This window comes from Typopeltis vanoorti, chromosome 3 (assembly GCF_054136105.1).
Source record: "Typopeltis vanoorti isolate ZY-2024b chromosome 3, IOZ_Tvanoo_1.0, whole genome shotgun sequence".
Classification (NCBI taxonomy): domain Eukaryota; kingdom Metazoa; phylum Arthropoda; class Arachnida; order Uropygi; family Thelyphonidae; genus Typopeltis; species Typopeltis vanoorti.
Window position 1 is genome coordinate 112,164,274 of NC_143551.1, and position 26,357 is coordinate 112,190,630.

At 34.2% G+C, this 26,357-nt stretch overlaps 1 protein-coding gene across 1 annotated transcript in view; it reads right to left on the reverse strand.

Annotated features, from left to right (window-relative positions):
• The window catches only part of LOC150108472 (sorting nexin-6-like), a 285,148-nt gene that overhangs the window by 33,375 nt on the left and 225,416 nt on the right, over positions 1-26,357 (reverse strand). The window contains exons 10-11 of the mRNA XM_090390474.1: positions 24,142-24,181; positions 5,529-5,615 (exon numbers count right to left, since the gene is read on the reverse strand). Coding sequence (XP_090246600.1) covers positions 5,529-5,615; positions 24,142-24,181 — 127 coding nt within the window. The remainder of the gene's footprint in view (positions 1-5,528; positions 5,616-24,141; positions 24,182-26,357) is intronic.

Sequence of the window (26,357 nt, forward strand, 5' to 3'; positions counted from 1 at the left end):
GAAAAAGAGATGACACAAATATTGGCCACTGAATTAGAAACTTTTATTTAGTGCCATGTTGAACCTCCTTTAGACTGAATTAATATTGTTATTAGACCCTCCATGGAGTCAGCAGACTCATCAAGGGAGGTTCATTCTGACAACAAATCTATCATACTGAATGTTAAAATCCTTAACTGCTTTTTGCATGATGTTTGTTTCCTTCTATTTTATTCCCATCAATCAGTCTAAGTGACATATTTCTTGTTGCTTTCTCCTTAATATATATTTTTTAGCTGGGTGAGTACATTTGCTGTAGTGAATCAAATGTTGGCATTTCCATTATACCTTCCAGAAGTAATCTCATATATAAGGCAGAATTCTTGCATTTTTAAGCAGATCAGTGTTAGACTAGTAATAAGGCAAGCTGCATCTGAAGATATTATCCTGTGCCCTCTAATTATACACATGGCTAGAAGACAATGAACTCTGTTAGATTTCTGTGGATTTTTCTGAGATTTCAGTGCTTCTTTCTAAGTGGGTGCAACATACATCATCAATGGTAGAATTGTTCCTGTATATATATTGTCTTTTGTTCTTGTTGGTCTGATCCCTAGTTGATCCTTGCCAATTCCATTAGTTTACCACTTGTAATCTTTTGTTAATGATATAGGAGATGTCCTTGTTGAATTGGCTGTTAATTATAATTAATTATAATGGAGTAATAATTATCACTCCTGAGGATTTTATCTTGCTGCTTACCTCCAGAATTTCATTCTTTATTATTGTTAATATATAATCAATTTCATTCTTGTTAATTCCATTTGGATGTCTCCAGGTCCATTTATTTTGAGGTTTCTTTTTGAAAAAAAAGTATTCATTATTTTTAGATTTCTTTCTGTGGGGCTGCAAATTCCACTAACATTTCTCCCCTTTCATTTTGGGTACCACTACCATTAATTCCCACAGATGCTTTAATTGGATTTTTCTGTGAGTTTCATTCTCTATATACAAGGCATAAATATTATAAACAAAGTAAGATTAAGCAAAGATCATAGATTAGTCCAGAGCAAAATAGCAATAAAGAATGGAAAGACAAAAAATGATAAAAAAAAAAGAAAACCAGAAGCATCTTAGAAATATTGCAAATGAAAAAAGAAGAATTTCAGGTACATTTAGAAAAAGACATTAAAAAAATGAAACCAATTTCAAATATTGAAAATTTCAAGATAAGAGAAGATATAAGACATTTCAATACAAAAATGATAAGAATAACAATAGTATAAAGGAAACAATAAAACTTCTTGATAATGCAGGTAATTTTTTTATGACAGATATAAAATATGAAAATGGAATACAGTTAACCCTCGTATAAAGCAGCACTTATACAACGCGGTTTCGATATAATGCGGTCTACAAATTGTAGTAGCACTTGTTCAATGCAGTTTCAATATAACACGGTCGACAAATTGTAGACCGTGTTATATTGAAATTAGTACCCTTTTATCTTTTCTTTTTTTTTATTTTAAAATTAGTACCCTTTTATCTTTTCTATCTTTCACTGCGTGACTTAAAAATCAAATTTTATCTTCGTTAAATTTGCATCTGCCTATATTGCGCATGTAGTTATAAGTAGCGAATTTATATTAGGGGAAAATACCCTTTAACATGCATGTACGTCAACTGTTTACCATATAAGGTGTTTATTGTTGAAAGTTGTCTTCGTTTTTTGCCAGGAAAAAATCCTAAGCATGATAATCTCAAGCTAACCACTTTATTTTCTGGTGAGTAACATACAATATGTAATGCTTTATGTAAAAAATTTGTTTGTATAGTAATGACTACTTAGAGGGCTTTTGTGATATGATTGAAAATTTTGTGAATTATCTATTGGGAAACTTATTTAAATGAGGAGGAACTGGATTACCCCCCCCCCCCCCGACACCCAACCCCCAACCCCTGAGTTCCGGACTGGTAGGCCGGTTCTCCTTGAATTCTGATGGCTCGAATTTTGAAGACTCGACACTCAGGGTAGCCCCGGAGTTTCAAAACGTTTCAAATAACTTGACAAAAAATGTGACACAAAAAGGCTTAGCATTTTATATTATAGAGTAGATATTAACTCATATATATATATATGAGAGAGGTTCATCAGTAATAAATTTAAACAGAAAAGAAAGAGAAATAGAAATAAAACAAGGAGTCAGACAGGGAGACTATCTCACCAAAATTACTTGAATACGCTATGAGAAAATTGAAACGGGAGAAAAGAGGACTGAATATTGATGGAGAATATTTAAGCAATCTATGATTTGCTCCTGATATCATTCTAATAGTAACATCACCAAAAGAACTAGAACACATAGTTATTGAATTAAATGCAATAAGTCTGGAGATAGGACTACAAATAAATATGGATAAATCAAAAATAACGTATAGTGGAAATACTCCAGAATGAAAACAAATTGAAATAAATCGAACACTCTGAAATAGTGAATTCATACAAATATCTAGAAAAAAAATCATTACAAAATAACTATGAACTCGATAATGAAATTTCAGCTAGAATAACAGCAGAATGGAAAGTTTTTAACCATCTCAAAGGGAGATATTTAAAAACAATTTACTAAACTGCCTAAAAAGAAAGATCTACAGCCAGCATGTACTCCCAACAATGATCTATGGCAGGGATTGGCAACCTTTTCAGACACATGGGCCACATTCAACTTTTATTTTTAATAATCGGGCCGCACGTGTTTATTTAAGAGAAAATAGTGAGTGAAAAAAAATACTTAAGTTATCAATTTTTATTATGTCAATCTTAAAAAACACAGAAATATTTGAAGTAAATATTTGAAGTGTGAGATATGAAATAAGCATGAAAATGAAACACAATGAAAAATTATTATCACCTAAAAACAAAGTAATATAGTGTATCCACCACAATATGTACGTATGTCTCCCTGATTAATGTGACTTTTGTGATTATTTTCCCTTATCTAGATCCACTTTATAACCTGAAGTGCAAATTCAAATCAAAGCATGCAAATATTCATCAGTCAGTCGAGAAGAAATTTTATTTTTTCTAAAACTCACGGCAGAAAATGCTTGTTTGCAAATGTATGCAATTCCAAATACGACTATCATCTTTGCGAAACTGATTAATCCTTCAAATTTTTTTTTTTTTTTGGTAAGCATCGATCAATGTTGACATTAAAAGCATTCAAACATAATCGCATTTCAATGCTATTTTTTATGAAAATCCACAAATCTTTTTGAAAATTCTATTTATAAATCTTCAATAATCCAGCAAAAGTTTCCTTTTGTTGGTATTTCCAAGTTGCATGGGAGATATCACGAAGTATAGGTATAAAATTATTTTTAATTTATTATTCATATTATAAAATGTATTATTTAAATAATTCAACATACGAGACACATGCCATGTAAGTATGGTCAACCTTTTATGGGCCGCCAAAAATGCATGTTTGGGCCACATGTGGCCTCGCCAGTTGCCGACCTCTGATCTATGGTAATGAAACCTAAAGTCTGACAGAGAAACTGAAAACAACACAAAGAAGCATGGAAAGTGCCATTTTGAGGAATAACCCAGTTAGATAAAAAGGATAATACTAAAGAAGCAAACAAAGGGAATGGACATTGCATCCGTAATAAAAGGCAACAAATAATGATGGGCAGGACATGTGATGAGAACATGTGATGAGAATGTCTTACAATGGATGGACAAAGCAACAGAATGGACACAAGATGTTATATGCTTTTATGGTGGAGAGATGCACAAGACCAGCCAAAAAGGAAGAAATATGGAGAGGCATTTGTCCATGGCAAGCAGGGTTGTGTGACTGATAATAAGATAGTGACAGTGAAAGAACGACACAAGATTCGAAAGCCGAGTTGATGAAGATGAGGCAAGAAGTGAAGTGGATGCAGAGAGAAATGAAGAGAACTATAGAAATGTATGGAAGAGTGAAGAAAGCAGAAACAAATGATGTTGGTATGAAAGACTCCAGAGAATAAATGATGTTGTATGAAAGGGTCTAGAGGCAATTAACTAATGTAGTTTCTGATATATGGAATGTTTAGTATGAATAACGGTTGAGAATATGCAATTTGCACAATATATTGGATAGGAGGAAGAGAAGTGATATGATAAAATGTACAAGTTGTAAGGGGTTGTTGTAAGTCTAAAGTTGAAGTTTTTTCATAAAATAGTGAGAGATTGGGACAGAATAAAAGATGATCCCTGATGGAAGATGGAAGTTGTATAAGGAGGGTGTGAGCAAAGGAGAGAGAAGCAGGTTTTTTAAAAGTATGGAGAGTTGTGAATGATTGGAATGCACTGCCTGAGAGTGTGGTGTCTGCAGGGAATTTGAATGTATTTAAGGCAAGGTATGATAAGCTATGTATATGACAAAGGGACTTCATGTGATGAGTCTCTGACTTCATGGGGATCTTTGGATAATAATACTGTGAAAAACATTTGAAATGTACGTCAAAAAACTAAGAAAGATAGTTAGGTTATTATCCCTCTTTACGAGGATATGATTTGGTGTATCTTGACTACTGTGCACAGATTTGGTCACCTGGGTTTCTTGAGGATCAGGAGGTGGTAGAGAGGATTCAGATACAAGTTACCAAGGTGTAACCAGTCTGTGCTCCCTATGAAAGATAGGTTATAAAAGAGGAGGGGAATGATAGAAACTTATAAGTTATTCATGGTGTTCTATAAGAGTGACACAAAAGAAATTTTTCAATATGATAAACAGAGAGAGAGAGAGAGAGAGAGAACTAGAAGTCACTCCTGGAAGATGTGTAAGAGTGTAGTTAGTAAGGGTGTGCAGAAAAGATCTTTTTTTTTTTCTTAGAGAGTGATGAACAAGTGGAAAATTAGTTTTGAGTGCCCTGATAGTGAATGAATTTAAGAAGAGATATGATAAGTATTGTGTGTATAAAGGCAATAAGTCTGCTCATTTCCATGGAGATACCCATATAATAATAATAATAACGTGATATTGTTAGAATTTAAGAACGTGTGAGTAGAGCTAGTCTCAGGTGATATGGCTACTTAATCAGAATATAAGAGGAAAGGTTAGCCAAACAGAACATCAATCTGTTTGGCTAACCTTTGGAGAAAATGAGAACATCACTCTGATAATGGGAGAAGCTTAAAAAAGTTCCTGTTTGTCCTGAGAGCAGAAGTTCCAGATTATCTGATGCTTTGTCCACCATGGTACTAATAATATACAGGTCTGCACCATTTCATGAGTGGATTAATGCACAACTGTACACACACACACACACACACACACACACACACACACACACACACACACACACACACACACACACACACACACACACACACACACACACACACAAGCTTAATGTTTTAAGAGCACTACCAGCACTACATTCCACAGTAATATGCTTTATGAATTATTTTATTAAAATATTTTATCAGTAGGAACAAACCACAGTTCAGTGCTAATAACACAAGTACGATAGTACAGAACTTAATTTTAACTTACTTTTTCTGCTTCGATATATCGAGCATAGAGATCTAAATATGAACCCAGAGTATTTTCATCACTGTAGCACAGGAGCTGAAGACCATGCTGCAAAATTTGTCATATATAGTCAACATATAAAAGCAGTAGTTTTTAGAGAAACAAGACATTCCTTTTAAAAAAATCAATAAAAAGATTTTGCATTAAATTTTATTCATTCAATGAAGGAAAAAAATTTGAACAGAACATATAAATATTTATAACCAATAAATAAATAAGTGTATGTTAATTTATTAACAGGATGTCTCTGTGGCATGCATTGCTTGTCTGTGAAGAAATTAGGTTCAAATTCTGTATGCAATGAGTATTTTCTTATGCAGCCTGTTTAATTTTATTCATCCCCCCCCCTTTCTTGAGCTATGGATTTTCTTTTTTTACATCCTATAAGTTTGAGAAACAACATACATGTGCACAAATATATGTTACTTAGAGCTAAGCTCATAAATTATGTTAATAGTAGTTTGGGAATTTTTGGATCCTACTGCCTTCTCTGTAACAGTTTAGAAACCCACTTTCTCAAAAAATTTGGTAATAATCAGTAACAAATAAATTAGTAAGTAACCAAACTACATGAACCTCAAGTTTTACAAATAACTTCTTGCTTTCAAGGTATTAGACCTAATGGCCTGTTCCAGCTTCATAGCATCCCTTTAAGAGTTTTCCACTATTTCTTTTCCTTTCAGCTTGAGTATTTCCCTTTTCGTAGTATATTCATTGACATTCTATTCACATTATGAATCTATTTGTTTCAATAAAATCATCTACCATTTGTAAAGTAGATTCTTGTTGCAGTTCTTGTAAAATTTCTGTTTCCCCCCACCACACACACACTTTTTTATTTAGCTTAGCATAGGTAACTAGCTGTTCTTAAAATTTCAACTCTGCTCTATTATTCTTCAATGCTCTATTTTTTCATTGTTTATATTTCACTTTAAAATAATAATAATAATATTATTATTATTACATGATGCCTCCAGGGAGTTCAAATACTCATTGAAGGAAAGCACCTACAGACTACAACGAATCACCATCTACCGCCAAACACCACCTAGTATTTTCACAACATTCACAAACATCCATGCCCACGGTGGGATTCGAACACACAGCCTCTTGACTGTAGAGTGGACATGCTAACCACTTGGCCAGCCAGCCTGGCTTATAACTGGTAATATATATAATTTAATATTCTTTGTACTACATCTGGTTTAAATATATCATTAATCATAACATAAAATAATAAATTTATCCAAAACAAAATTTATATATATCTATATTAATCATTTCTTCAAAGTAGCTTATATTATAGCCAAGATAATTAAAATTATTAACTTGTTCAATTGGTTTATTATTTAGAAGTATTTGATTATTTTTGGCTCTCTTTGTTTAAATGCCATAACTTCTATTTTATCAGAAGATATTTGCATGAAATATTGGGTATCAATTTTATCTAGGTTATATATAGATAACTACAGTTCATTTCTTTTGTATCAGAAAGTAAGATTTGGTCACCTGTATATAATAATATATTTAGTCTGTAAATTGGTTCTAATGGCTTACCGCCCCCCCCCCCATGTTATTTACACACCGCCATTCTTTTAAGATCTCATTACTATATATCCATGTATATTATTGAGATTTGATCAATCAATATATTAAATATATAATTTAATACATTAAATATTAATTTCATATTATAAGAAAACAAGTTACATCTCTGACTTACTCCTCTATTTCTTTTTATACTTTCTGAAGATGTGTCACTGGTTTTTACTATAATATTATGATATTTTTACATACATTATTAACTTGCTTTTATTAATTGTGGAGATAATTCAATTTTAACTAACAGTTTTGAAATAGTTTGTTTCTGTTTACCCGATGAAATGCTTTTCATAATCCATGAATGTCAATATTAGCTATTAGCTATTTTAAAGTGAAGATTGGATCAATATGTGAGCAACCATTTCTAAATATGTTTTGTTCTTACTAGATGTTTTTCTATACAGTTATTTAACTTTTTTTATTACAGCTGTTTATATTTTATACCCAGAGTCCGACAGACTTATTTCTCTATAATATGAACATTTTAATTTTATCTCTTTTTGAAAACAGAATATGTAATGGATTTTTATTTTAATTTATTTTTGTATTTTTATTTTTTACCCAGACATCTAGAGTTGTTCCTAATTGCAAAATTTTAAATAACTACCAAACTGGCTTTGACGTGTATATAAGTCCATAATTACATGGATGTGAAGTGTCCATTGAAGTCAGTATAACCTTTGGATATAGAAATAACATGAATGTAAAAGCTTATGTTTTTGATATATTTTATCTGTGTCTGTTTGGGTGGTTAACATATTTAATAGTCTCTTATGTAGTTCCAAGAGCCACTGTAGCTCAGTCAGTATAGACGAAGCCCTTTGCTCGGAAAGACCTGAGTTTGATTCCAGTCGGTGACATGAGGAACCTTTATCTAGTCTCTTTCACTGAAAGGTGAGTTAGCCAGTCTCATATGGAGGTAGGGTTTTTTTTCACCTGGAAACTTGGGTTTTTCATTCCCAAGAACAGGCAAACCAACACCGTGAACACACATGGATTACAGTCATGAATATGTCTCAACCATATAGTGGTCCTGAGCCTGGATAAAATTGGAATGGAGGGGGGGGGGGAGCAGTGGTGAACTACCCTGTAAAAATCTCACCAAGAACACTTTGTGGGCAATGCCTACAAAGTCACCTATGGTTGGAAATGACAAAGAGAAAAACCATTACCATATGTAGTCCTAAGCCAGCATATTCCATAGCAAGTGTGAATGGCAATGAAAAAAGTGTATGATTGATGGCAAGATGGTATGCATGAATGGCAGTGAGAAATGATTCAAGACGTGAAAATGGAATTGGTGGAGATGAGGCAAGGAATGAAGCATATGCAGGAAATGAGGAGAACTGAAGGTATGCATGGAAGAGCAAGGAAAAATAGAATGAAAAATGACTGAGTAAAAGTGGTAAAAAATAACTTGGGGGTGTGAGGCTCTATGGAGATTCAATAATTACAGGTGTGATGAATGAGAAGAAGCACAAGTTTTGTTTTGTGATTAAGGAACTGAATATGAGTAAGTAATCAAATCATTCAAACTTTGGAATGATTTGATTGGGAATAAAGAGAATGAGAGAATGAATATTATGAGTTGTTGAGGAGTGTAAACATAACAGTATGGTAGGAAGTTCTCCATGTATGACAGTGATGAGTAGAGAAGGCAGGTAAGTTATGAATGGTATGTTAACAGAATGTGAAAAGAAAGGAGTCAGTCTGTGAACATATAGGATGATTTTAAGAAATGGATGGAAATGTATGACAGAGAGAGAGAGATGGACTGCATTTAAATGGTTGTGGTGTGAGTCAACTGGTGAGATTGCTGCTGGAAGAGAAAGTAATGACTGCAGTGAACAGATCTTAGGAAGTAAGAGGTAATGTGCAAGAGAAGTAGGTTAGGAGAGACCACAGGAGAGCTTGAGCGAAAGCAGTGTGTGTGTCTGTGTGTGTGTGTGTGTGTGTGAGTGAGAGAGAGAGAGAGAGAGAGAGCAAAAATGCAAAACAGACAACAAAAAAGGAAAGATTAGGGCAGAGGAAAACACTCTGTAAGCAGTGTGGATGCTAGAATGAGAAGCGAATTTGTGAGCAGACAAGAAAGGAACAGAGTGGCCTGGGATGTGTTTTTTTTTTTTTTGGGGGGGGGGGGATGGATAACACATTTTTCTAGAAAGGATTGTGTGAGAAGTGGTGATGGAGGGGAATGGCCTGGAATAGGTATGGAAAAATTGCATCTCAGAAGTGGTGTCAGAGGGGCTTGTTATAGAACAAGAAATGGTCAGCATGTTTGTTTATGAATGCCAAAAATATTCAACAACAATTCAAAAATATTAGAAAAATCATCATCATTCTTTCAGGAATTTAGGCCCTGGCCCATTCTTGTGTCATTCCATCTTTTCCTTCATCATCCTTGGCTTCCTGTCTACCAACCGGGTGGTACTGAAGTATCTTTTTGCATATTTTTGAACTCTCCATTCTTTCAATATGCTCAATCCACTTCTTTTGGTATTCATATATTTTGTTCAATACTGAGTCTATTTTTAGTTCTTTACATGTTTCTGGGCATTATTTTTTGTCCCAGAGAGTATAGGCTGTCCTTTGTAGGAATTTCATTTCTCCTGTTTCTATTCTTTTTTCCTTCTACAGTTTTCATGGTCCATAATTCACTACTGTATAATAGAGGTCTGTCTTTCCAAAACTTTTAAACTCTTATTCTTTTATGCTTTTGAACTTGGTTTAAGTTTGAAAACATTTCTAATCAACCCTGTTATCTTTAGGAAGTTTAAATTTTTGATATCAATGTCAGCTTCTTTTATATATGATATAGTGTATCTGAGGCATTTGTAGCAGTTAGCATGTTGTAAAATTTTATTTTCAATTTTATTTCTGATTGGAGATAGTTCTTTAAAACCCATGATTTTTGTTTTCCTGTTGATATTTGCATTCCAAATTTTTTTTAGCAATTATGTTTACAGAATATATTGAAATATATTGCTCTCCAGAGTTCATCTTCACTTCTTGTTATGATTATTTGGTTATCTACAAACAAAAGGGCATTAAGTATCCAGTTTAAATGCTAATTTTATATTTTTATTCTTGCTCTTTATTATTCCATCTATACAGATATAGGCAAATTCATTAGCTACAAAAATTGTTGGAATAAGTGAGACATGGTTGGATGAGAATGACAATCTGACAGCAAGTACAGACAGGCATGCCATTTGTCATGAAGATGGATAAAGCAGAATAGGAGTGGAAGCGCTATTGATGACAGCAAAAGAGCTATGCACACCTAACATGGAGGTTTAAGTGGTAAATAATGACAGTGGTTTTGAGGCAATATGATATGTAGAAGGAAGATAGAATGAAATATTTAGATGGATGTTGCTAGCCAAGCAAATAAGAAAAAAGTGATCATTATGGGTGATTTTAATTATGATAATGACTGGAATGAAGAGATGGTGTCTAGGGTCAAAGAGAATGAATTTTTCAAGTTTTTGAGACAACTACCTTAGACTGTACATAACAGAGAGAGAGCACAGGAAGATCAAATGCCTTGGATCTGTTCATCTTATCAAAATATTTTTATAAACGAGGTGTTCAAATCTTCCTCAAATTGATGAGGCCATAAAGGATAGTAGCCATCCATATAAGGACTTCTGTTTGAAAGGGATATAAGTGGAATTATAAGGTTGGTAGATTATGAGCATTCTTTCTTTTAATGTACCTGTAACCTGGCCTTATACAGGTGAAACTAGACACACACACACAATTCCTATCCAGAAAAAGAAACATAAACAACATAGTAAAACACACAGTAAATTTAATAACCATGGTAAATTGGGCCTTTCTGCCCATGCCTTGGATACTCTACATGGAACTGACTGGAAAGCCCCTGTTCATTACATCACACCAAAATCACACCTTGTGCTCATACAAAACTTGGTATGAGCACAAGGAGGCCTGTGAAATTTTAAACAGCTATCCTTATCTTCACAATAACAATGGTCTAAAAATTCCAAGAATATGGATGGCATATATTCTATCCACATAACCTCTTGTTCTAAAAAGTTCATTATAAATTATGACTAATAGTGCTCCAGAATCTTAGCCTTAATATAACAAATGCTTATGTTAAATTACTGATTAGACCATCACTATTGCTGTATTAAAAGTATAAAAGATAATATGAATTTGTTCTCTTGCTGTGTAAAAATAGGATATAGCTTTAATGGAGGTGTTTCCCCCCCACTAGAAGTTAGGCCATGTAATGGCTGATCAAATAGTGTCATTTTGGCATGGTGTCTAAATGATAATATAGCTTGCTTGTTTCTATATATATATATATATATATATACACTCTGGGTGACCTTAATATGAAAGTCGAAATGTTGGGAAATTAAAGTAATTATTCTTAACATGGTGGTAGTCTCCATAATTTTATCAAAATGAAAATGAAAAAAAAAAAAATGAATATATAAGGCAGGTAGTTATGAAAGACTCATGAAACTGCTTGCAGCTATATCATGGAATGAATAATTGGATGAAAAGGAAATCAATGCTGCTTGGGTCTACTCAAGAACTATCTGACTGAGGCAGTGTTTGAATGTATTCCAAGGAACAAGAGGTTAAATAAGGTAGGTATGTGAAACTGATGAATGAAGAGGCTAGGCATGCAGTTTAGAAGAAGAAGACAATAAGGAAGCAGCATAACATGAGTGGAATAATCAGCTGTAGGACAAAGAGCAGGCGAGGAAGGTGACTTGCTTAATAAGAATAGCAAAAGTATGAGCAGCAGCTAATTAATGAGACCCAAAAAACAACCAGGGATTTCTTTTGATATGTAGCCAGTAGAAGAAAAAATGTTTATGAAAGTTATTCAAATTAAGTAGATATTGAATCTAACATTATTTCATAGCCGAATATAGAAATTACAAGAGTTTCATGCCGAATATAGAGACTATAAAAGTTTCGGCAGATACAAGCATACGCCAGTCTTTCATGACGGGCAACTCGTAGTAAAGGTGGATCAAGATCCAATCACTGTCCTTAGTATTTTCCCATAACGTAAAACACATCTCCTAGGAGATGTATGACGTTATGCATTATGGTAGGAGGTCACAATGCATAACATTATACATCTCCTGCAATACTGAGAAGGACACTGACCTGCAAAGATAAAAGAGTTATCATTCTGTTGTATAAGACCCTGATCAGACCACACTTAGACTATTGTTCTCAGATTTGATCCCCAGGATTTGAAGGGGATAAACTGACTGTGGAAAGGATACAGAGGTGGATAACAAAGATGGTTTCAGGACTGTACAATATGAGTTATGAGGATCGACTAAGGGAATGCGGACTGCAGAGTTTGGTGGATAGAAGAAGGAGAGTTGATATGATCGAGACTTTTAAAATGTTAAACTGTTGAGAGGCAGTTACTGGGTAGACATTGGAGAGTTCTTTCACTTGGTGGAACAGTGGGAAGGAGCAATGACAAGGGGTCATTCCTGGAAGTTTCGAAACGAAAGTGTGAGAAAGAGGGTGAGGAGTGGTTGAACCCTTGGAATGCATTGCCTGAGAGTAGTTGGAGCAGGAACAGTCAATGGGTTCAAGGAGTGGTATGATAAACTTTGTGTTTCCTAAAAACGACCTCCCATGATGAGTCTTTTGACACCATGGAGGCCTGGATAATAATAATAATAATAATTTGAATAATTTTGCATTGATGAAGTGAAGCCTTTTAGCTCTCTTTTTCAGTGTTTATGAAAGGATTATCTTGGTTGGTGACAATAGAATGATAACTACTGCAAGGGAAACAATTGAGATATTGTATGAGCAATTAGTAAAGGTAGTAGTTGAAAGAGGGCAACTTATCCACTTCATAAGAGAGATAAGATTTATAATGTGTGTGTGTGTGTGTGTGTGTGTGTGTGTGTGTGTGTGTGTGTGTGTGTGTGTGTGTGTGTGTGTGTGTGTGTGGAGTTAAAGTTTTGGAAAGGTTAGTGAAGACCAAGATTCAGAACTCTGACAGATTGTCACATAAGATGGTAATAAAACTGGAATGGATGGGGTTGGATAGAAAATTAATGCTTTGGATTAGAGACTGGCTATCTGATAGATATCAGCAAATTTTGTGTGGAAGAGTGATATCTCAGAAGGAAAGTCATTAGTGGTGTATGCCAAGGATCTGTTTGGGGGCTGCTGCTATTTAACTTGTACATCAATTATACTGGAAAAGGTGAGATTGCAGCTGTCTGCAGATGATGCACAGTTGGGAAGAACTATGAGGAGTAGAGAAGATATTATCTCTTTGTCAGAGGAGTAGACTAAGTGAATTGGCAAGTGAGCGGTGGTACCAGTTTAATGTTTCAAAGTGTAAGGTATTAAATTAGGAAAGCAAAGATGGCATGCAGAGTATATAACTCGTGGAGACATAAAGGAATTTGGGAATGATGATGGTTGAGCAACTAAAATTAAAAGAGCACACTGCTAAAATTATGAGGGGCAGCACAATGGATTATGACAATTGAGAGGAGAAGAAAGAAGATTCTGATTCCACTGTATAATGCCTTGATCAGATTGAATATGTTTTAATGTACACAGAGTTTGTCACCTGGTTATTAAAAGATAAAAGAAATATTGGAAGGGGCCTGCAGATAATTGATTAAAGTAGTTTCCAGCCTCTGGAATGTTATAAAAAAATGTTATTGCAATAAGAAATGCAATTTACAGTCTAGTGGAAGAAGAACTGGGGATATGATTGAGACATATAAAGTTGGTAAAGGATTATTACCGGATTATTATCTTTTTCCCATCTGCAATTCCAGCTCTTTCTCATCCAAATGGTAGAATTGCAACATTACCTAAAGATAACACTGACCCCATGGCATCATATTTCTCATCCAATTTTAAAATAGATTATGAAGGCAAATCACCTCCTGTTTTACCTAGAACATTGAGCTGCATGTCTCTGTAGCCTTTTGCCAGAAAGACATTGGAAAAATCCCGAGTAACAGGAATAATCAGAAAAGCTTCTGGTCCTGACAGAATTTCAAAATTTGTACTCAAGAGATGTGCTCCTGAACTAACACCCATTCTTTATCATCTCTAAGTATGTTACACTCAGCTGGCATCCATCCTACAGCACAAAAACAAGTTCATATACAGCCAATTCCAAAAAAAAAAGGGGGAGGGGTGTGGATGATAATTTTCAACCATCAAACTATCAACTTATTGCTCTCGCCTCCAAAGATGTCTGAAATAATGTAAAAGGTCATCCACAGTCAACTTTTTCGACATTTGGAGAAATGCCAACTAATCAACAGATCCCAATATGGATTTTGTCAATCAAGATCCACAGGAGATCACATATCCTACATCATCTGCCTCTGGACATGTGCCATGTTAAATCTGTGCCATTGCACTTGACATTTCCAAAGCATTTGACATAATCTAGCATTAAGGGCAATACACTTTTATGGTCTGCTTTCCACCATTTGTAAATAGAATGCCAGTTTCTCTCAGGTCATTCAGTAAGTGTAATAGTGGTAGGCGTTCTCTCTATCTCTTCAGATTTTCCTGTGTTCCTCGAGATGCTGTTATTTCACTCATCCCTTACATATATAAATGACCTGGTCTTACAGACCTCAAACCTTATTCACAGTTTTGCTGATTATAGCACTTTCCACTCATATGATTACCCTTGTAGTGCTCAAATATCTCAAGCTTAAAGATCACACCGTCCTATAACAGGGCAGCAAAATTTAATCACCTTCAATCCTTCCACAGTTTTGAAAAAATACCTTAGATTGTCTTTACTTACTTTTGATAATGATCAACTTAAATGGTCAAGACCAGATCTCTTTTTATGCCAGCAAAAACTCCTAGTTTTGTAGAGAGAGTAGATATAGTATTCAACACTAAATATGAGGATAATCTTCTTGAATGGAGTCTTTAATTTATAGTATAACCAAGTGGGAAAAAACTTCCAACATCTTTTTTCTAATCCAGAGTAATTTAATAATAAGGTGTGACACCTTTTGGCAACTGGCATATGGAAATATGAGTTCTGCATTGCTTCAAACTTGGTATCACCACTGGATCTGGCTTCAAACTGAAGAGACCTCAATAAAGATCGAAACCAGTTCTGGGTAGTGACCCTTCCCATAATGCACAGTATTATACATGTCCATAAGGATATGTGCTTTGCATTATGGGATACTAAGCCAAGTGATGTGAAGTCATTACTTCTATATACGAGTTACTCATTCCTGAAATTACTTCAGCTGCAAACTTTGTTTGCTTACACTTGGATAAAAGATTAAACCCAGAATATAATTTCTTGGCATCTTTAACAGTTTCAAACTTATCAAATCAACTCTCATTCTCCTCTTTCATTTCATTCCCTCTGCCTTTGAAGGAATAAAATGAAAGAGGAGAACGAATAAAATGAAAATCAAGTCTTTCTGACATTGTTTTTGCAAAGATTACAACAGCCAGATATTCAAACACACATCAATTGCTTTTTTAAGGATACTTGTGACATAAGACTGAATGATATATGCAGGTAAACACAAGAAAGATATTTAATTAACCAAATATTTCGGTCTGGAAATAGCAGACCATCGTCAGTGGTATTACAAGAACAGTTTTAAAAAAAATACAAGCTAGAATACTAACAATAGATCGTTAAAAATAGAACACACCACATGGTGTTATATCACTAAGTATTAAGTATAAAACAGAATATTTTGAAGTAGAGACATGATTGAAAAAAAAAAAAAAAAATTAATGAGTAATCCTGATTAGACTTTCCCAGATTTTTGATATAGATATACAGTCATTACGAATCAGGTTGGGACGATGGAGCAAGGCCTCCACGCTTTCCTTGAACAAACATTCGAACCTATAACGGGATCTATGTAAGAGGCGAGTCCTGGACCAAAAGATGCTGTGGTCAGTTTCAATCCCATGTTGAGCCAATCCAGACTTTTCAGGTTTGTTGTGAAGAATGGAGGATTGATGTTCTTGGATTCTTTTTTCAAGAGAACGTCCAGTCTGTCCAAAATAGGAGAGATCACAGTTGCAAGGAATTTGATAAACTCCAGGAAGAGATAAAGTTGAGCGTTTGTCTTTAGGAGAAGGAAAATGAGAAGACAATTTGTTAATAGGTGAATACGTAGTTGTTAAATCATATTTCTTTAAAATTCTTGCGATAGGTTCTGAAATACCAGAGATATAAGGAATAGGCACCTCGACGTATTGAAACTTTGTTGTTTTGTGGAGGATTATAAGAATTGATTATAAGAAAGGAATCTCAATCATCTAACTAGTGAAAAAGCTAATGCTCTTTGCCTAGAAGTCGCTTCTTCTCTTCTCTTCTCTTCTCTTAAGGCCAAACTTCCTCCTTCCAACATATCTCCTTCTGAAATGAAATCTTTACGGTCCTTGAGAAAAAATAATCACCTCATTATCACCAAAGCTGACAGTAGTTATGGACTCACAAATTACAGAAGAAAACTTTCTCTTTTGCTTCGAGATCGCTCCACATATCAAGAAATTGATTATAATCCAACCAACAGACAACTAAAGAAATTAAATTCTCTCTTAGATGACATCATCAGTTTAGATAAAGACACAATTGAAAGACTTAAACCTAATTTTGCAAGACCTCCTAGAGTTTATGGCCTTCCAAAAATCCATAAGATTGACTATCCTCCTCCTCGTCCAATAGTAGATTGTATTGATTCTCCTGCTTACCGTATAGCCAAATATCTAGCTAAATTATTGAAATCTTACATTGGCAACTCTAATTCTTTTTTAAAAAACTCCTCAGATTTCTTAGAAAAATTATAAAATGTCTCATTACAACCTACAGAGCTTATGGTTAGCTTTGATATAGAATCTTTATATACCAATGTACCTCTCAAGGAAACTTTAAAAATTACTTGCTGACATCTTTCCTCAAGACATTATAAAACTATTCGATTTCGTAATACATTCTGGATATTTCGTATGTCAAAATAAATTTTACAGCCAAGTAGAAGGAACGGCCATGGGAAGTTGTCTTTCTCCTGCTTTAGTCAACTTTTATTTAGAACATTTAGAAAAAGTCCCTTCTCATCTATTTTCCCTCAACCATCTTTTTGGGTAAGATATATAGATGACATCTTTACTATTTAGCCTCACAGCAAAAACTCTTTACCTTCTTTTTTAAACAGTATTAATTCCTTGCATCATCGTATAAAGTTTACTATGGAAATAGAAGAAAACAACTAGTTATCTTTTTTAGACATTCTCCTCATCCGGTCACCTTCAAATATTCTTACAACTACAGTATACAGGAAACCAACGTTCACAGGTCGTTATATTCTTAAAGAATCAGCTCATCATCCATGTCAAAAAACAGGAATTATAAAATGCCTCATCAGAAGAGCCAAAACTACTTGTTCTACTTTTGATTATCTACAGAAAGAAATTTCTACTATCCAACAACACATGAAACTCAATGGCTTTTCTAAAAAAAGTACTCAACATCTTCTTAATTCTTATAATCCTCCACAAAACAACAAAGTTTCAATATGTCGAGTGTCTATTCCTTATATCTCCGGTATTTCAGAACCTATCGCAAGAATTTTAAAGAAATATGATTTAACAACTACGTATTCACCTATTAACAAATTGTCTTCTCATTTTCCTTCTCCTAAAGACAAACGCCCAACTTTATCTCTTCCTGGAGTTTATCATATTCCTTGCAACTGGGATCTCTCCTGTTTTGGACAGACTGGACGTTCTCTTGAAAAAAGAATCCAAGAACATCAATCCTCCATTCTTCACAACAAACCTGAAAAGTCTGGATTGGCTCAACATGGGATTGAAACTGACCACAGCATCTTTTGGTCCAGGACTCGCCTCTTACATAGATCCCGTTATAGGTTCGAATGTTTGTTCAAGGAAAGCGTGGAGGCCTTGCTCCATCGTCCCAACCTGATTCGTAATGACTGTATATCTATATCAAAAATCTGGGAAAGTCTAATCAAGATTACTCATTATTTTTTTTTTTTTTTTCAATCATGTCTCTACTTCAAAATATTCTGTTTTATACTTAATACTTAGTGATATAACATCATGCGGTGTGTTCTATTTTTAACGATCTATTGTTAGTATCTATCCCAATGGCTTTAACAGGCCTTTAAGGCCCGCACCCTTCCAAGCATGCTTGGATTTCGTAACCGAAATACGAGGATAGAATGGTCACTCCTATACCTCAAGGTATTCTTGGCTGTATCCCTGTATGTTCACGGGGCCGGTTTGCCTGCTTGAGGGATGAAAAACACCAGATAAACTGGCGGAAAAAACCCTACTGCCCGCGCCCAAGACCGGCTAACTTGGCTATGGCTGAGGAAGATCCTTCAGCTCCTCACGTCTCCGATGGGAATCGAACCTAGGACACTCCTTCCCCAGGCATATGGTTGCGAAGCGCAAAGCCACTAGGCTAACCGCGTGGACTATTGTTAGTATTCTAGCTTGTATTTTTTTTAAAACTGTTCTTGTAATACCACTGAGGATTGTCTGCTATTTCCAGACTGAAATATTTGGTTAATTAAATATCTTTTGTGCGTTTACGTACATATATCACATATCAATTGGCTCCCTTTCTTTCACTCAGATTCAAGAACTTTTTATTAAAATTGGAGATATTAATTTCAGCTCTTTACTTTAAAGCAGATGATGTTATATTCCTGAGTAAATCTAGTACAATCTTCAGGGTTCTTTAACTAAATAACTGATGTAACAATTTTAGCATGAAAATTGACAATAAAAATTAGGGGGAAGTGAACACATAATATCAATGGTAAAATCGTATTAAAAATGAAGACATTAGGAAGCAACTTGATGTTGCTATTTCAGGGATGTGTAAGTTGAGCTAATGTCAGGTGGTGTGTTTGCTTAAACAGCATAGAAGAGGAACTATTACGAAAGCAGTTTGACCCTATGATTTCAGAAAAAAGACCTAGAGAAAGACATCAGATATCTAAGTGGATTGATGCAGTTAGAAGTAACTTAAGAGTGTTGAATATAAATATAACAGTGAATTCCTGACAGATAAGACTAATTTAGTGAAAAATTATCAACAAGAAGTTAATATAATAATATAAACATTTTTTGTAGTACCATCATAGTATCCCGTACACCCACTGAGAGTGCACATGAGGAATTTTATTATGATAGTATCTTTTGTAAATTTACTAATTATCTCCTTTTATATTGCTTTGGGAAAAACTACCCCAACTATTCAGCATGTTTTTTTTTTCTTTTGTGCTTGCTCTTTCTCCAAAAGAAAACTGTTCTCTGAGCTGTTTCCAAGCAAACTTAAAAATATGCACAATAGTTTAACATCACAACAATTCACCAAGGAAAAGCACAGTAGTGAAGTGATCTAAAATCCAGATAGAGGATTTATAAGTGTGATTACCAAAACACATGCTGCAAATATTTCCAGTTCAAAGAAAAGCCAAAACACAGATAAAAATGAGAGCAGTAAGCAGTCAACTAAAATGCTTTACTTTAGGTATTTCTAAAATGAAAATTACAACTGTGACTTCCATTAGTATTGGCTGCACTGAGTTTACATACGCTGAGAGACATCAGATATATTGTGCTTACTTTATAAAAAAAAAAATTGTTAATACAGTATCTAAATGAGAATCAGGCTTTTTACTTAGAAAGTGGCAAATGATGGTTACCAGAGGTATTGGTGGTTTGAATGGTTCTTAAATAGATACGACTTTTTAAATTCTAAATGCATTTAAGAAGTATGAAAGGCCCTGTGTGAATGAATAATGGTTGCTGGGCCTCCTACAATGAGTTTTTGGACTTCACAGCTACCCGGATGACGATATTTAGTGAAGTCAGATATTTGACATCTTTGCTCCTGTAAGAGCAATAAGGGATTCTTAATGAGATAAAAGAAAGGAAGTTGCTTTTCAGTTGGTGATTTTAGACTGAAATCCCAATGAAAGATGCAGTAAATAATTTTTAAAAAATTATGTGGTGATTATTTTTTATCACTGCATGTTATGCCAGGTCATATTTTTCTGGATGGCAGATCTAACAAATTTCATGTTCTTTCAGAGTGATAATTCATTTTATTCTGGATAATATACAACAGATGCAAGATCTGAGAAATTTGAAAGTTTAAATGAGAATCCTTTATTGTTCATTAGTTCATACTGCAAAATTTTTGATCAAAGTGTATCTATCTTTTCCTACATTACTTCGAAGGATCTGCAATGTTGAATGGGCCTGATTATGAAGGGAACAATCTCTTTCTTTGTTCTGGTTATATTTGCATTGTTTAGTAGAGTCATTGTCATTATTAATAATAATACCAGGCCTCCATAGAGTCAAAAAAGAGTCATAATGGGAGATTTTCTAGTTTGAAACTCATTCAATGTATCTGCATTCACCACATTGTCAGGCATTGTATTCTATTCACCAACCTTCTCTACGCAAAGAATCTGCTCTTTACGCCCTTGCTCATGCCCTCCTTATACAGTTTTAGGGAAGGCACTTGTTTTATCCATTCTATGAAAAAATTTTTCCACATTAACCAAGTATCAAAACCTTACCAACATGAACATCGTAATCGTGTTCACAAGTCTTTGAAAATTGCAATCCCTTAATCTGTATTCATATCTCACATCCCAAAAACCAGTTACTACCCTAGTCAGTCTTCTCTGGACTCTCCAATTTTGGAGGAGGTCTGAGGAGACAAGAGACCCTGGAATGGTGATTGACAAGGATTGGAATTTCAGAGGTCACATTGCACAAGTTGTGAAGTCATCACATTAGATTATAGCAATGATGCAGAGGACCTTAACATGCAGAAATAAAGAAGTTACAGTTCCATATGAGGCCTGATCAAGGCCTTATACAATGTTGTCTTGCTTTGGTACATTTACAGTTGCAATATCTTCAGTCATTTGCAGATTTCAGATTTATGCCCGCTTCCTGGTTGGACTGTGAAACTGCTTGTCTCTTCAAATCAACGAATCCTGCGTTGCACTGGATTTGGTGACACTAGACCTTTTCACAAAGTCTTTATGCATCTGTACTTGGAAAGTACTGTTGCAGCATTTTCCCAAATTCTTATAGAACTACTTCACAAGCAAGGCATGCTCAGGCAAAGTGAGACTTATTGTGCAAGTTGAATGCATGATAATTCCCACAATATTGCAGAGTTCAGTCATGTTCCTTCGTTTATACTGCCTTACGGCTCCCATGGTATACAAAATTCACTATCTTTTCTCACTCAGAGAGCTATGAATGGAGCTGTGGGCAAGAAAATACAGCAAAGTAAACTGAAATGTGGACATATTATTCAAGAAAACTGAGAAAACAATTTTGTTTGAAAAACAAAAACACAAATTAAAATCAAACTTTAGAAACTCGATGGCAGACTTCAGCCAGAGAGGCATATGGTGAAGTTGTCTGCAAGGATAATAAAATCAGAAATCCATGATGGACCCCAGAAATTAAAAAGGCAGGCATGGAAAAAGTGTACTGAAAGTTCCTAGCAAGTAAGTCAGCACATGAGCTGAAAAATTACAGACAAAAATGTAAGAAAAAAAAAATATATATATATAGAAGATAAATATTGAAAAGTGACAAAATATTTTGAAGAAAACTGAAAAAGCTGGGAAATGGAGGCAAGAGTAATGTCAAAACATCAGAGACTATAAAGATGACATGAAAACTGAAAATAAAGATATTTTAGATGTCTGGATTAAATGCTTTGAAAGATTCCTAAATTAAACAAGAAGTGACAGAAGAGTGGTAGAAAATATGCAAGAGGAATGTAGGTATACCTATCAACACTGGAGTTGGAAAAAGCAATCAAAAACCTGCAATGTGGAAAGGCAGCTGGAGTAGATGACATTCATGCAGAAAGGCTCAAACATAGAGGCTTTTTCTGCATAAAAGTTTTTCAGTGGTTTCGCTGATCACAATTCAATAGGCATGGTTAGAAGGTAAAATTTCAGATGATTGGAATAGAGCTCTCGTGGTACCCATCTATGAAAAGGGAAATAAAAACAATGTCAGGATTACAGAGGACTTCACTAGTAAGTCCAGTAATATTTATGCAAGCAGACTTGAGAAGAGACTAAGAAAAACTGTGGAAGACAAACTTGGAGAAAAACAAAGTGGATTCAGGCCAAATAGAGATTGTCAGGATCACATTTTCACTTCACTTTACTACAAATATTTCAGATATCATGGAAATATAACATGAATCTGTATCTAGAATTTGTGTAGCTTCAAAAGGCAAATGACAAAGTGCTAAGAGAGAAGTTGTTCACAAAGTTTCAATTATATGATGTGAATGGTAAATTCTACTGAGCAATATACAGTCTAAATTTAAGCTGTAAGTCAACAGTCAGAATCAAATATGGTACGGGAAGGCGGTATGATGTAAAGTCAGGTGTAAGACAATGGTGCACACTATGTCCACTGTCATTCATCATCTATATAGATCACATTATAAAGGGAGTGACACTAAACCTAGTATCAAAATTGGAAATGTTAATTCCAGCTCTTTAATTTATGCAGATGATGTTATACTTTTAAATAAATCTAGTACAAGTCTGCAGGATTCCTTAAATAAATTGAATAATTTCTGTCACAAATTTGGCATGAAAATCAGCAATAAAAAGATGTGCTATGAAAACAGGTAAGAACAGTGAAAATATCAGCAGTATTCTCATTTTATTTTATAATAAAAAAAAAGTCATTACTAAACTAACTGCATACTGTGTTCAAAACAATCTTAACTTATGGATCTGGGAGCTGGGTTAGAAATAAAAAATTTATTTATTGATTTATCATATGGTAAAAATACAGAAAAGCAATAAGCAAAAGTGTACGCAGGTTGACAGTTTAGTTAACCAATTGATGGTACTATTTGGGAGTAACTGCAAGTTCCAGGAAAGAAGTGCATGAGGCAGTTATCAGTGATATGATGCATAGACTGCACAGTACCATACATGCAAAAAAAGGATGACTATGAAATTTCACACAGATGTAGTGAGAAATGGGCAAGGCAGCCTAATTCAAGTCATAAATCTGTTTAACTGGCTACAGAAGTGTCAAGATTCTGGAGGTTTGACAGTTGAATCTGTTATCGGATACTAGTTTTTTTCCCCTTTTTTTATGAATTAGCTAAACATTAATAAAAATACACTGTCCTCTCTTACAACCAAACAGCACAGATACACAAAACCATCATGAAAAGGCAAAAAAACTTTTTTTGACTCCCAAGAATCTCTTAGTAAAGTTCATAAGATTTATTATAGATACTAGTTTGTAGTTCATTCAGTCTTCTCCTGGGAATCATTATCTGATGATTTCCAGGAGAAGCTATATGGGAGATCTGCAGGTAAGTCAGCAAAGCTGGAGGTGGAGAGATATCTAGATATATATACTCTTGAGGGTACATATGAGAAATGTGATGATATATGCTCATTATCAACATAAATATGAATTAGCTACACAATAATAAAAATACACTATCCTCTCTTACAACCAAACAACACAGATACACAAAACCATCATGAAAAGGCAATGAAAAACTTTTCTTGACTCCCAAGAATCTCTTAGCATAGTTCATAAGATTTTCTGAGTGCTCATTTACTTTTCTTTGTTCTTAATGAAACAAATTGAAATGTGTCAGTATATTTTTTATTTTTGGGGGGTAATTAGTTTATTAAGCTAAAACATATGAAGAATTATAAACTTTTGCTATCATTAAGTTTATGATAATCCCATCCATTAAAAGGGTATAAACATACGGTACTTATTTCTTTCTGCTTTTTATCCCCCACCCCAACTCAAAGCTACATCAAGCATTTGATAAGCAAATATGAATATTAAGAAAATAAATCACTTTTCTTTTTTTTTCAAAACTTATAATACTCACCCGAGAATCTTCCATACCATCAGAGAATAAAGAGCATAACCTACAAACAATAAAATATGATCAATGAAATAAATATCGAAATTTTGTTTGGATGTATTCAAGAAACTTCTATTCAATAAAAAAAAAGTGCTACAAATTGTGTACAGATCAATCCATAGGAAGAGTGTTTTGAGGAAGAGATATAAAGGTATACAAGGAAACATCTGTGTGTTCAGAAGTGAAACTATTATTGATTCTCAATGTTTTCAGAAGAGATGCCAATTGACTGTTATACAGATCTAAGGAAACTACTATCACATGTTGTATATCACTTGTCTTTTATAAAAGAGTGGCAAGTTTCATCTTTACAATTCATTGCTTGTTCCATGAATGATATTTTCTGACAAATGCTGGAATATCTGAATGTCTATTCAGATAATTCAGTGTTTGTCAGAAAGTAATGGTGGAGCATCTGAATGCCGTATTCTTCTATCAACTCTTTTTTAGACATCATGATAGATCCTCTTCTTGACCATCCACTATGTTGCTGATAATAGTATCATACTCAACTGCTGGGAGAAATAGTTGTCAACTGTTATATAAAGAAATAAAAACAAAACATAAAGATATGAGAAAAAGGAAGTAGCATCTAATTTTGATGAATGTGTTTCATTTCCTGGGAATCAAGATTCCAGACTATTTTTCTAAATTAGCATATTCTTAATCTATTCTGCCAGCTTGGTTGGCTGAGTGGTTAGCATCTTCCTCTCCAACTGACAGGCTGTGGGTTCGAATCCCCCAGAGCATGCATGTTTGTGATTGTCTTTAGGAGGGAGATGAATTTCATCACCAAATGTGAGTCTACTGCTCCACTTACTGGAGGCCTGAGGTGGCTTGAAAAAGTTCCATGATTGGTCTCTAGAGCAGAGTTTCCAGAGATTATGTAAAAACAAATTAAAAATATATAAAATTGATAAAATAGAAAAAAAAAATATCCTTAGCCCACCCTATTTGCAAACAACCTTTTGTGGGTGGAAGTAACATAAAAAAAAATATGGAGGAGATTAGCCAGTCCAGACTAATAAAGAAAAGTATAAACTAAATCTTTACACAAATGATAAACAGGACCTAACACAGTCAATTCCCAGGCCTTAAAGGGATATCTTCCTCATATTCTTTTGAAAGTCTGTGTATATACTTAATTTGTTTATAATTAATCATTACTTATTATTACACAGAAACCACACCTTCTGCTCTAATGAAGATTTGATTCAGTCAACTTTGTGAAAGAAGTGACTGAATCAAACCTGCTTTTCTTCTTCATGGTTACCAATACCTTGATCTTATAATGCTAGTTGTTTTTGAATATATTTCTAGAATTCTAAGAAATATCAAACTATACACTGCATTCTGACCATTATTAAAATGTCTCCACTAGCTGGACCAAATGCTGCAGTCTAGTTGGCTGAGCAATTAGTATATCTGCTCATCACCCAACAAGCTGTTTGAATCCTGAATTGGATGTTTGCAATTTGTGAGAGAAGAATTTCACTGCCTGGTATGAGACCACTGTCCCACTTATTAAAGCTAAGAAGTGGTTTGAAAAATTTCCATGTATAGTCTCTAGAGCAGAGTGACCAGACTGCAAGAAATAAATAAATAAATAATAAATAAATAAAATAATTACTAAGGAAAGAGCCATGTGGCTTCATTTTGGTGATGTAAAATTATATAGGCAAAGTGGATATTAGATCCAACATTATTTCTATCTCCATTATGATATCCTTAACATAGTGGAGAAGGATCTTATGACTTTCTTTTAAAAGTATGCCTTTTATGTAAAATTTTCATCTTTTAACATAAGAACCATGTTTATGATATCAATGATATATTCCACAAGGCCTGAACTGGTTGGTGATAGTGAAAAAACGAGGAACATAAATGCAGCCTGTACTGCTCTCAGCATTTCTGTAGATTTTTCACCAGTTTGTCCAAAATAAGCAAGTTTATATGAATAGGGCCCTGTTGTAAACACTGGAATGAGAGGAGTTTTTATATGACTCCCATCCATGAAAGGTTCTAAACCCATGATACATCAGTATCATGTGCAGGCTAAGGAATTTGTCATATTTATTATTTTATTTATTTATTTACATATGCAAAATGGATATTAGATCCAACATTATTTCAAAGCTGAATGTTTGTGGAAGCTATGAAAGTTTCATAAAATTGACCTG